Here is a 12,084-nt window from a genome sequence, read left to right as displayed (position 1 = left end):
AGAAGAGCCAACACAAACTGATATTCTACAGTAGGATATTCATATTTATGACTGCTGCATGTTTTCATTCTTCAATCCAGTTCTTATAGGCACACATACCTGGTACATTTACACAATACTAGAAGTATTTTCCCTCAAGATGATTAGCCAAGTCCCAAAGCAGAATTGTTATCTACTACTATGGGACCAACAGTCAAACTGACAGCAACATTCTTATCTTTACCTAAGGAAGCACACCATACATCCTGCCCTGATACACTGAGCACCTTCAGCAAGCAATACAGTATATCGCAGACTTGACTGCTTAATTTTGTAGTATACACGTTTATGATCACTATATTTATATCTAGAGCTAGCGTTTCCCTTCCAAACAGGCCCTCTCTTTTTTTTCAGAGACTTATTAATATACCTTTGATAGCAAAGTACACAAACTCGGTTTCATCTAGATCTAGGCAGGTAGCTCACAACTTATCGTGAAGTTACTGTTTCTAATTTTATATCACCATGTCATGAATATCTTCTACTTGTTTGAACTGAACAATTTATTGATGCATGAACAAATATCCTGGATGTCAGATAACACTTTTGTAACAAAAACATATAAAACATCAAATCTCTACTTATAGGCACTCTGATGTAACTATGATCGCAAACTTCAGTTTTTGAGCACAGTCACTTGTAGGTATTTAAAACACGTGCTTCTATATTGCAAAAATGTCGTCATTAGTGGACCAGCTGTAAACATGACAGGTTTCTCCGTCCTTCACTGGCGTCACTCTGGGGGCTTTTTCTTAGCTTCCACGTCTTTTTTGAAGGCCTCTATCTTCTTTGCGATGTTAGGAACCTTCAGTATGGGTCACACAACAAGGGAAAGAAACAGTATTAGACAATCATTTTATTTTACTTTTAGACACCCAAATCAAATGAATCACTGGAGAGAGAAATTCACATATTTTTGCCGTGTAATTACATTTAGAACAAAAATGCAAATGAATTAACCGACTGAATTCACCGGTATATAGCCTAGTCAAGAGGCTCTTATCGCTTGCACTGGTAAACAGTAATGCTGATTTGTGCTCTCACATTAGTTGAATTCTGCTAATTAGATATACATCTGAATGAAGTAGCATTACAGTTCTTGAAATTGGGCACAAAAATAGGGTAGGTAAATCACCGCGGTCACACGATCCGCACTTAAAATAAGCTTCTACAGCATGTGTTCCAGTAGCCCATGAAAGAAAATGTGTTAAAACCTGTGTAGAAAAGACTGAAATATATTGGAAATTCATACCATATAAATTTAAAACTATTTGGTTTTTACTATTGAGACTTCCTTGTGTTTTACTGTGAGTGTGGACATATCAGATGGCAAAATATGCAAATGTCTAATCAGCTCAATATGGATTTTAAACTTCAATAAAAAACACACAACAAAGCATATATTAGAGTGATTTGATTATTTTATAGAATTTCAAAAGGTGATGTATACAAAAATGATCAGACATTTTACATGAATTTGCCATCCCAATACTCCAAATTTCTACAGTAAAAACACTTCAGCATTAAGTCATGAACACGTGGGAAAGTCCAGGAATATGGAAGTATTACAGCTAACGGAAGGGTTTAAGACTTGACTCGTGTTTCTTAAATGGAATTTTAAAAATATACCATATTGAAATCATTATTCATTTGCATAATTTCCAGTATCATTTATCCACATTCATACTGTAAAAATCACAAGACAGTCATCTTTAAATATGTAGTGGGTTTAACAAATACATTTTTTAAAAACATGGACAGCATGAATTTGTAGCAAACATTTGGACATTTCTTTTCTCCATATAAGTTTCAATACAAACGTATTTCAAGCAAACTTTGTGGTGCAGTAGTCCTCCTTAAGATGTGTATAATTAAACTGCATCACCCATTTCTTACTGATTTTCAGTCTGTAGCTACTAACTTTAATAAATCTTCACCCCACGCACAAAAGTGACCGTGACAGACGCGTGGTAGGTGTGCGGCTGAAACGTTTGTGTTGGTAAATGTTAAAGCGTTTAGGCAGGACGCGCATATCTGCCTCACCTCATAGTTCTGGGCGAGGTACATCCCAACCACGTTACCCAGCGTGAATCCCACCTGCAGAAGAAAGCAGGTTCATCTGTAAGCACACATTTTAGCTACCAACAATTAAAGAATTACATCTTCACTCCATGTGCCAGCTAACTTAGCTAGTAACCTACCACAGCTAACTAGGTCAAAAGATCTTTATCGTGTCAATTATTTAAAGTTCATTAAAAATCTGGAAATCGATTCATTCGATTCATGATTCCAGCTGAGTTAGCTAGCAAAGTAGCCAACACCTAATGTCATGTCAGCTAACGCTAGCTAGCAGATTAGCTGTATATCTATCGCTTTAAACTAAAAGAATACTTACTAGAAATTGCAGCATGGTTTGGAGGGGAGTTTATGATCCAAAGTTAAACTTGACCTACGAAGGCTGTTAAGCAAACACAAACTACCTACAGTGTTAACCAGCTAGCTAATAACTTCGGAAGCTGTTTCGGATCGGTCCACACTGCGTGCTTCTGTTGTGGGTGTTGTGGGATCAGCATTAGTTTTTCAAAATAAAAGTGCCAGGCACAGCCATGTTTTAAAAATATTCCTTTTCAATGAAAGACCGAGACTAGCAGTGCTGGCAAGTGCATTAGCAAATAACACTATTAATATGGCAGTTTATATGGTTTGTTCATAAACAGAAGACGATACATAACAAAATGCCAATGGAACACAGAAAAATGGAAACAATTACACACTAGTGATATTAGTTTCATAGTGCTTATCTAGATTTCTATGATGATATTTATTTTTCCATGGACTACTGCATCTACTCGACGACCAAAGTCAGACAGCAGATAGTAAGAGATGATAGTAAGAGACTTTCAGACTAAGTCAAAGAAATTCCTCATAAACGTCAGTAAGACAAAGGAGCTGATCGTGGATTGCAGCAAGAAGCAGGAGCGGCACTACCAACCTGTGAGGATCAGTGGAACCACGGTGGAGAGAGTAGATAGTTTCAGGTACCTTGGTGTTCACATCTCGCAGGACCTGTCCTGGTCCCGCCATACCAACTCACTGGCAAAGAAGGCTCGTCAGCGTCTTTACCACCTCAGACGCCTAAGAGACTTCAGACTGCCCTCCAAGGTACTGCGGAACTTCTACACCTGCACTATCGAGAGCATCCTCACGGGGAACATCACAGTCTGGTTTGGGAATAGCACCAAGCAGGACAGACAAGCACTCCAAAGGGTAGTGCGTTCAGCAGAGCGTATCAGTCACACGGAACTTCCTGACCTGCAGACCATCTACTACAAGCAGTGCCAGACCAAGGCCAGGAGGATTGTGAAGGACCCCACCCATCCCAACAATAGGCTCTTCTCTCTGTTGAGATCAGGGAAGTGCTTTCGCTCCCTGAAGACCAAGACAGAGAGACTGAAGAGGAGCTTCTTCCCACAGGCCATTCTGGCCCTGAATCAGGGAAACTGATAAATTGTGGGGACCACCACCACCATGTAACATAACTGTATATATATTCAATAACTGTATATATATTCAATTACCATCATGTAACATAAAAACTGTAAATATGCCTTTTTACAAAATGGATCTGTACATTCTGTACATTGTGTACATACATACATACACAACCATATACATTGTACATTTTGTATATAAACATAATATAAATATATTGTACCTACATTGTTAATATATTTTTGTGCATATATAGAATATATATTTCTCTATTCACCCCTGATTTCTTTTTCCTCAGTTTGGACAGAGCACTCTCAACCATTTCACTACGAGTTATACTGTGTATGACTATGTATGTGACAAATAAACCAAACTTGAAACTTGAAACTTGAAATATATGTGCTACAATATTTACACATTTAAAATGTCAATCACCCATTAATTTAAAGCATTAATTTACGTGCACTCTGATAGTTCTGAATGTCACGTTGTTTTATTACGTGGTACAATGGAACCGCATTTTTTAATGTGTGACTTTCAAAAAGCAATAGAAAACCCTTGAGAGAGTTAAAATAGCTGTGATGTAGCATACGTTGTTCATTAAATAAAGGTTCCTCCCTGTTCCATGAGTGGCAAATATATTGATAACATTTTGAATCATTGAAGTAGAGATGACATGCTCTTTAGAGGTAGTCCTGCACTTTACACTGCTTGTGCTTGATGATAGCCATGTTTCTGACCTGCTCAGACAGTGTTCAGCTTTCTTTACTATTGTGAACAAGGAACCAGGGTTAAAACTTTCATTTTTAAGCATCAAAGCCAGCATTCACCATTCAAATTCATGTGAGCACTGATGAGTATAATTTCTAATTAATCACAATTAATCTAATTAATCAATTTTTTTAAAATTGAACAAAGACTGCCAGTAATCATGTCATTGCTTTCATTTTTAATATACTTTTTTGTTAGTTTTGTGTCTTGTGCTTTTAGATTAAATGATAGGACATATTAATATAGGAAGTACCTATTAAATAATTAATTAAGAAACTGGAGAAGCCAGTGGATGCTGGGCTGGTTAAGGCCAGTTGTCTCCAGCTTCAACTGGGAAAAGATTATGACCATGCTGAACAAACTAGACCGCAAATACAAACCTGTCAACACCCAGGTAGTCAAGGTTCTCTGTGTTCCATATTTAATCATTTTGACTTAAAACAGGTCAGTAAGGCAGTAACACAGCTGATGTTTTTATTATCGTTTGTTTGGTTTACTTTCCCATACTGAGTGCCATCCCTGACTCAAGAGAAACTGATCGACTTCTGTCATACTAAGGGCATCTCCATGACCACGTAAAGCCCCTCAGGGTCCCCTGGCAGACCATGGTGAGCTAATGAGACAGGAGAGACAGACAGCCCAAGTCTAACGCAGCCAGATCTAGTTGAGTTGTGCCAAACGATCATCAAATGTAAAGGACAGTTTGACTGATATCCAAAAGGGCATGATAACAGGGTAATGGGCGAAAGGTGGTAGCATCTCAGAAACCACTAACTTCATGGGATGTTCTAGAGCCCCCGTGGTGAAGGTGTACTGAGAATGGACTTCTGGCACATTGAGTCCTTCCCAATGGTATAACAGTGGGCCACTGATGCCACAGAGGAACGAGGATTCCAGTGAGTGGTACAGAGCAATAGATGTGCCAGTGGGTCAGTTAACCTCTGTAACGAACACAGGAGCAAGGCAATCACCAATGAGCAAACACTGTTACATCTGGGCCTGAAAAGCAGACGCATGATTAAGGTGCCAGTGTTAACCAAGGTTCATCGTCAAAGTCCCCTCCGGTTTGCCCAGGAAGCCCATAATTGGACATGGGAGGATTGGGAAAAAATTGCCTTTTTAGATGAATCCAGGTTTGTGCCTCATAAAGCGGATATCTGACACTGCCGAACACATGAGACTCACCTTCAAGAGACACCTGAGGACAGACACAGGGTGATGGTGGCAGTGTACATGTCTGGGGGACATTTTCCTGACATGATTTTGGACCACTAATACCACCTCATGAGTCTCTGAATGCCAACAAGTATGCCAATCCTAGTAGATCACGTGAGCTGATACATATTGGCATTCTTCCCTGATGGTACATATCAACAGGATAACAGCCCACCTTCGCCACACAAGGGTGGTGCATGAGTGGTTTCAGGAGCACAACAGGAACTTTGGTGTCCTTCCCTGACCTGATGTGAAGCACATCTAGGATCACTTGGATGACCAGGTTCACTGCTCTGACCCATAACCACACAACCTGAGAGATCTCAGGGCTCTATTGCAGTCAGAATGGGCACAAGTGCTTCTGGATACCTTGGCTTGGACAGTATACCCTCATCTAAAAGGCACATCTTGCTAGTGTCATCCAGGCAGGTAGGTGGTCATAATATTCTGATCTAACTGTGCATTATATAATTAGTAATAATAGTATTTAATTAGCAATATAGCAGTAACAGTATTATAATCTGCAGCTGCATTGCAGAATCAAGGCCAACCCAACCAATCATGAAAGGTTCTTTGACGGTGTGAAACTTCCTGGAGTATTTAATAAAGAGTTCCTTAACATTTTTATATTATAGTCACAACTGTAAATCGATTTCCCATTACCGAGTAGTACAAAGTCAACGCAAGCTTAACTTTTACCCACTAACACCACTGTGCCTGTTTCTCATTTAAGAATAAAATCAAGAATGAGCGTTGGCTTTTTTCTGAACATTAAAACAAACCCCTTTGATGTCTCAATTTATTCATGATACATGAATCACACTGACAAGAAAGAGTGGCGAAGCACATTAAAGATCTTCACTGAATACGCACGAAGAATTTTGTAAATAAAACTAGTACCGGATAGCAAAGAATAACATCTCCAAATACAAAGTCCTATGCATTTCATATACAGACTTCATTTTAAGCCTTAAGTGCTGTTTGGTAAGCAAAGATTTCCATGCCAGATGTTGTTTTTTTTTTTTAATAATTTTATAATATTATTATTTTTTTTTTTTTTTTTTTATTTTATTTTTTTTTATTTTACTTACACACACACACACCACCCGACTCAGTAACAATTTATTTGCAGTTACCGAAGTGTGAGCCAATTTTGCTGGCAGACTCAACCATTAAACATTTGTTCTGATGAACTGTGATAAAATTTTGATTCTGTCAGTTTTTTTCAGTCAGAATATGAGTAAATCATTTGCTTCCTGCCTGTTAAACACTCATTTAAACAGGACAAATCAAACATGTGGACAAACCTTTCTATGTGTGAATGGGCCGATAGGTGATCTATAATGAGTAAGAGTACCTCACCAGAGACCCTGCAAGGAGGAGTGACACTGTGACCATTTAACGGGGGGAAGGAGTGCTCCTGTGTGAAAGGAGTGCTCCTACATGAAAATCTAATTCAAGATCATTCTTAGGACAATCAAACTAGGGAAAGCAAAATAATTACATGGTATAAAACTTTACATGATGTGAATAGAAATGGGAGCAATAAAGTATAATGTAGAGTATAATGTAGAATGCAAGTATAAAGGAGAGCAGCATAAACTAAGTAGTGGTGTTCACAAAGATTCACAGAAAAGAAAAAACTAAACAGAAGCAATTAAGTTTGCACTGCTTACGGAAAACCCGAACCTTCCTGTAAACTCACACTCAAGCCTTGTCAAACCTGTGTCAAAAGAACAATAAAAGAAGCAACAAAAGTTAACTAGCTTTGCAGCTTTAAGTGGCGTCTTAGAAGGGGCTTTTCCGTATTTAGAATTCAGCATGAAAGGGGTAGTCCTTATGCTTCACGCCCCTGTGTAACAAACAAGAATTCAAAATTAACATTCAGAACATATACATATCTGCTCTACACAATTTTTTGGTTCAATCACCATTCATCTCTAGTCAAATTTGGATCACAGAATCACTGCTGAAGGGAGATCATAATTATTATTAGGGTGGTAGATCATTCAGCACTGTAGTGACAGTGACTAGGTAGAAACAACCCACTGATGTGGGAGATGACCAACACAAATGACGTATGGAAACAGATGGGACTTTGTCATGACCTGCATAGTCTTAACTATTTTATAGCTGTATCCAATAGGTTCACATACATTTTACAATAAATTGTACCAAGTTACACAAGGCCGTCATGACCATTTCATTCTGAAGCTAACCAACTGCACCAAAGTCCTGTGCCCTGTGTACACTTTGTCAACTTTTATTGGCCTCTTTCATAAGTAATCTGGTTTTAAACAAAAGGCTGGTGTTGGCTGGATTCTTTTAACATAAATTTCTACAACAAATGTACTTATGTTTAGGAACACACGCACACAAACTTACCAAGGCATGGGACAAGCCCTAAAGTTCTTGTTGAAGCCCAAAATTGTTTTCATCTCCTCATCACTCAGGCTGAAGTCAAAGACCTGTGTGGATTAACAAAGCAATGTGTTTAAACAACTGCTGCATTACAGTCTGTCTCCTGGAATGTGCAGACTCTACTGGGCAAGCTAACCTGGAAGTTCTCCTGAATGCGTGAAGGAGTGATGGACTTCGGTATCACGATGACGTTCCTCTGGATGTGGAACCTTATTAGCACCTGTGATTAGTGTTGGTTGGAACAAAACACATTAAGCCTCACTTAAGATGAGTCTTGGTCTGAAAATAGGCTGTGTAGAAATTATGTGAGGGATTCACCAAGTTTTATACATTATGCCACCAGGTATACGTCAACGCACACTCTACCTGTGCAGAGGTTTTCTTGTGCTTTTCAGCAATGGCTTTTATGTTTGGGTCCTCCAGCAATGAGGGGTCCTCTGGTTTGACCCTGGTGAAATAAGTTATTTTCACCTGAAGAAAAGCTCTGTGCTTGTTGAGATCATTCTAACTTATCTAGTTCTATACTCACACCGAGGTCTGTAGTCAAATGTTAATCAGGTTGGAAATACAATGATACCACTGCTTATATACAGAAAAATAAGTGAACATCATGAAATCCCATTAGCAGGTTTCAGTGGATTATACACATTACAAGTGTTACACTGGATATTCTCACACATTTATAATACACAAAAACTGGTCTAATGGTGTGAAAAGCAAAAGTAAAAAAAAGTTTTAAAAAGGTACTAAAACATTATTATTATTTTTTTTAATTATTATTATTATTATTAATCAGCATAATTTTTAATCCATAGTTCCAGTACTTTAAATAACAGCAACTGTTAACTTATACTTCTATATATAAAATAACAAAAGGCTTTTTTTGAGGAGTTGTTCTGAAGAAAACCTGCTCACCAAGGTCTGTCAGGTGACCCCAAGGGGCTGTAGGCAGTCACGGAGATGCCCTTAGACTGACAGAAGTTGATCAGTTTCTCCTGAGTTAGGTAAGGATGGCACTCAATCTGGGGAAAAAATAACATAGAAATTTAGGTGACTGAGTTTTGAGGAAAATACTTGCCGATTTATTCATAGTGGTTTTGTTTTTACATCAAGCTCAAATACAAGTCTAGCACAGACTGTCTGAAAGCTGGCAGTTCCAGACTCAGTCCAGACAAATGAAAGAACATTATAGGAGCAACAGTATTAGGAAAGTGCCGTAGGCACAAGATTATTAGATACCAGATGGTTATTAGCTAGGAGATGGCCTTTCCTTCTGGAACCGTCACAGCCAATGAGGTCCAACCGAACAAAGTTAATGTCATTAGCATAAAGACTAAGGTTTCAAAACATAGTTCCCTCTTGATTCATGTTGAAATATTTTCTTTTTACATGAATTACACTACATTATATGTTAAAATACAGCAGTGAGTTGAGGGTTATTAGTGACTCTTAGTGGTCATTAAAACAACAAAATTTCTAATCTTGACAATACATCAGACACAGAAGACTGCACTGTAGAGCCTGTCATGAAATTTAGAATATTACACAGTAAACCGCAAATTCACGGTACATTGTCCAGCCTTATGGACACATCCCTTTCATGTTGTATTTTTATATATTCACCACCTTGTCATGGATAACTCTAGTGGATTGATCAAACACTTTTTTAAGCCAATGTTGTCCAAACGCTGTAAACAAATGCTGTTTCAATTTTACAGATGTAACTGGTTAAGCAATAACTTCTTCAGGGCCTGCACTTCTTTTTAACAAGTGTGAATATTTATGATTTATAATGTAAGGATGCCATATTTAAAAGGATATTCAAATTGTATGGTCAGATTCAAGTAGATTAAATCCCCAAAATTTGCAATTTCATTATATTATCCAATTCCTAAGAAATTAAACATGATGAGTTTATTTCAGCCCCTGTCCCCCAGCAAACAAATGTGGTGGAAGTGGTAACCAAGTTGGGGTTGTAGAACTCCTAACTCCTATGTTAGAAGGCATACAGGACAGTTATAGGTCCCCTAAAATCATCTCATGAGCAAACAATTTACAAGTTACATTTATTTGAAAACACCCAGACTGTATGAGTTACATAACCATAACATACCCATCCAGCCTGCTGCACATACTCCAGCTTGTTGTAATTACATCGTAAAGGTTGGAGATGAGGGTGAGTACCGCACCTGGTTGTTGGCAGGTTTATACTTCAAGCCTGGCTTGTTTAAAATGGCTTCAATCTGCTCATGGTTGAAGTTGGAGACACCAATGGCCTTAACCAGGCCTTCATCCATCAGCTCCTCCATACCCTGTAACAGATATTAATGCTCTACAGGACATGTTATATTAAAGACTGTTTACACTAAAAAACCAGTATCATGTGTAACAGCACAAAAAACAAAACAAAACACACAACCAAAAAAAAAAAAAAATTCTCACCTCCCAAGTGTCTAGGAAACTGCTATCATCACTAATGATTAATCCTTCACTATCCAGGGGGAACTCATCTGGTCCAGCCTAAAAAATGACAATGTCATCTTTGTGCAACTGTGTTGCATAACTATCCAGATCATCCAGCTAACAGCACTTTATGGTCGTGTACCATAAACAAACATCAAAGACTTCTAGGCTTAGAGAGAGAGAGATGAACAATTTACATATTATTCTAGAATTTAAACTGACCAGAATTTAGACTTGGAAATCAAATCATTATTAATTTGTATATTTATCTTGTTTGAAAAAGAATCAAACAATTTCAAGAGTACTGGGGGAATTATCCAGTTTTGTTTATTGGATTCTCAGCAGAAGGAGGTAGCCAAGTGTGGTTTTTTGAGTATTTTCAACAGATAACCACATGTTCTGAATTATTTGTAAATACTGCTGCAAGTTTATTCAGTCATGATCACCTCAAATTGACTGGTGTTTTCTACAGAACCAGCTAGAAATGGTGTTACACAGAACATGAATAACTTAAACAGGACTAATGGAAAGTATTCTGATATCAAATGTAAGTTATATCCAGATAATTCATGTAAATCACCTGAAAGCCCAATGGCCAATGAATCAGATACAGATCTATGTAGTCAAGCTGCAGGTCACTTAATGTCGTCTGACACGCTACTTTCACTGCAGATTTGTCATGGAAGGTGCACCAAAGCTGTAGAGAGAATAAAATTTAGTGCAGTTTCCAGAGAAGCAGAGGTCCTCAAAGTGCACAGCTTTGCTTGCACGGCTGAAGAAGGACCTCTGTCCGAAACGTTGTTTCTCTGGAAACTGTGCACTTTACTACAATTTTGAATCTCTTGCTACAGTACATTAAGGTTATTCATCTAGAATCTTCTTCGGAGTTACACACACACACACACACACACACACACACACACGTTTTGCTGCACTTCTCTATGACTCCGTTCACACTGTTATCCTCCTCCTTTGCTCAGTGCACACACTTAACTGTCATGAGTTGTAAGGAAAGGAAAGTAGGCTACCTTGCTGACCACGAAGAGCTCGTCTCTCCTCACCACGCCTTCTCTGATCATGGTTTGAATACCGTCTCCCACCTCCTTCTCGTTCCGGTAGACAAACGCTCCATCGACGTGGCGGTAGCCCGCGGCTATGGCGGCTTTTACAGCTTCGGCTACTTTACCTGGAGGTGACTGGCAGAGAGTGGCGGGCTAAGGCTCCCTGCACATTTAACATGTAGCTAGCTACATAAAGGCATTTCCCACCATACTAGCTAAGCCTAAAATAATACTGAACTATATGAAAACAAAGTAAAAAACGAGAGTGAAAGTTCCATGTAGTCGGCTCACTCGATCCCGCTGCCATAGCGTCTACGCTCTTGTCCACGGCGATCATTAGCATTAGCTAGGGGCACGTTACTTGTGTATTTTATTTTGTTACGGCGGACGTTAACGGTTTAGCTCGCTCTTTAACGGAACTTACCTTCCATGTTCCAAGACCGATAACTGGCATATCTGCGCCAGTGTTCAGTTTAACCGAAGTGGCCATAGTTTGTTAATTCTCCTAGGCACGGTCGCACGCACTAACGGCCAACTCGGACTCGTCTGAGGGTTTCTGTGAGCGCGCTCACTCCTCCCCAGCTGGCGCAAGTTCGAACATCATTCTGCACGTCATGGACCA

The 12,084-nt window shown here is 38.8% G+C and overlaps 2 protein-coding genes across 3 annotated transcripts; both read right to left on the bottom strand.

Moving 5' to 3' along the window:
- Positions 1–21: 21 nt before the first annotated feature.
- On the bottom strand, positions 22–2,603 carry stmp1 (short transmembrane mitochondrial protein 1). Its single transcript, XM_027026644.3, has 3 exons — positions 2,435–2,603; positions 2,083–2,136; positions 22–844 (listed from the first exon to the last, which is right to left on the bottom strand). The coding sequence occupies exons 1-3, from the start codon at positions 2,447–2,449 to the stop codon at positions 773–775; spliced, it is 141 nt and encodes a 46-aa protein (XP_026882445.1). The 5' UTR covers positions 2,450–2,603; the 3' UTR covers positions 22–772.
- A 3,699-nt stretch (positions 2,604–6,302) lies between these two features.
- Positions 6,303–12,044, bottom strand: akr1b1.2 (aldo-keto reductase family 1, member B1 (aldose reductase), tandem duplicate 2). Of its 2 annotated transcripts, XM_027026646.3 has the most exons (10): positions 11,887–12,044; positions 11,430–11,597; positions 10,982–11,098; positions 10,381–10,458; positions 10,128–10,250; positions 8,854–8,960; positions 8,305–8,386; positions 8,075–8,158; positions 7,903–7,985; positions 6,303–7,369 (listed from the first exon to the last, which is right to left on the bottom strand). In XM_027026646.3, exons 1-10 carry the CDS (start codon positions 11,950–11,952, stop codon positions 7,327–7,329), a joined length of 951 nt encoding a protein of 316 aa, XP_026882447.3. In that variant the 5' UTR covers positions 11,953–12,044; the 3' UTR covers positions 6,303–7,326. The 2 variants fall into 2 exon arrangements, with proteins under 2 accessions (XP_026882447.3, XP_026882448.1); XM_027026647.3 differs by lacking the exon at positions 10,982–11,098.
- Between the last annotated feature and the right edge of the window lie 40 nt (positions 12,045–12,084).

The sequence above is a fragment of the Electrophorus electricus genome, chromosome 11 (genome assembly GCF_041902795.1).
Source record: "Electrophorus electricus isolate QZ-2024a chromosome 11, ASM4190279v1, whole genome shotgun sequence".
Classification (NCBI taxonomy): Eukaryota; Metazoa; Chordata; class Actinopteri; order Gymnotiformes; family Gymnotidae; genus Electrophorus; species Electrophorus electricus.
This window is presented reverse-complemented; position numbering and strand designations above follow the sequence as displayed.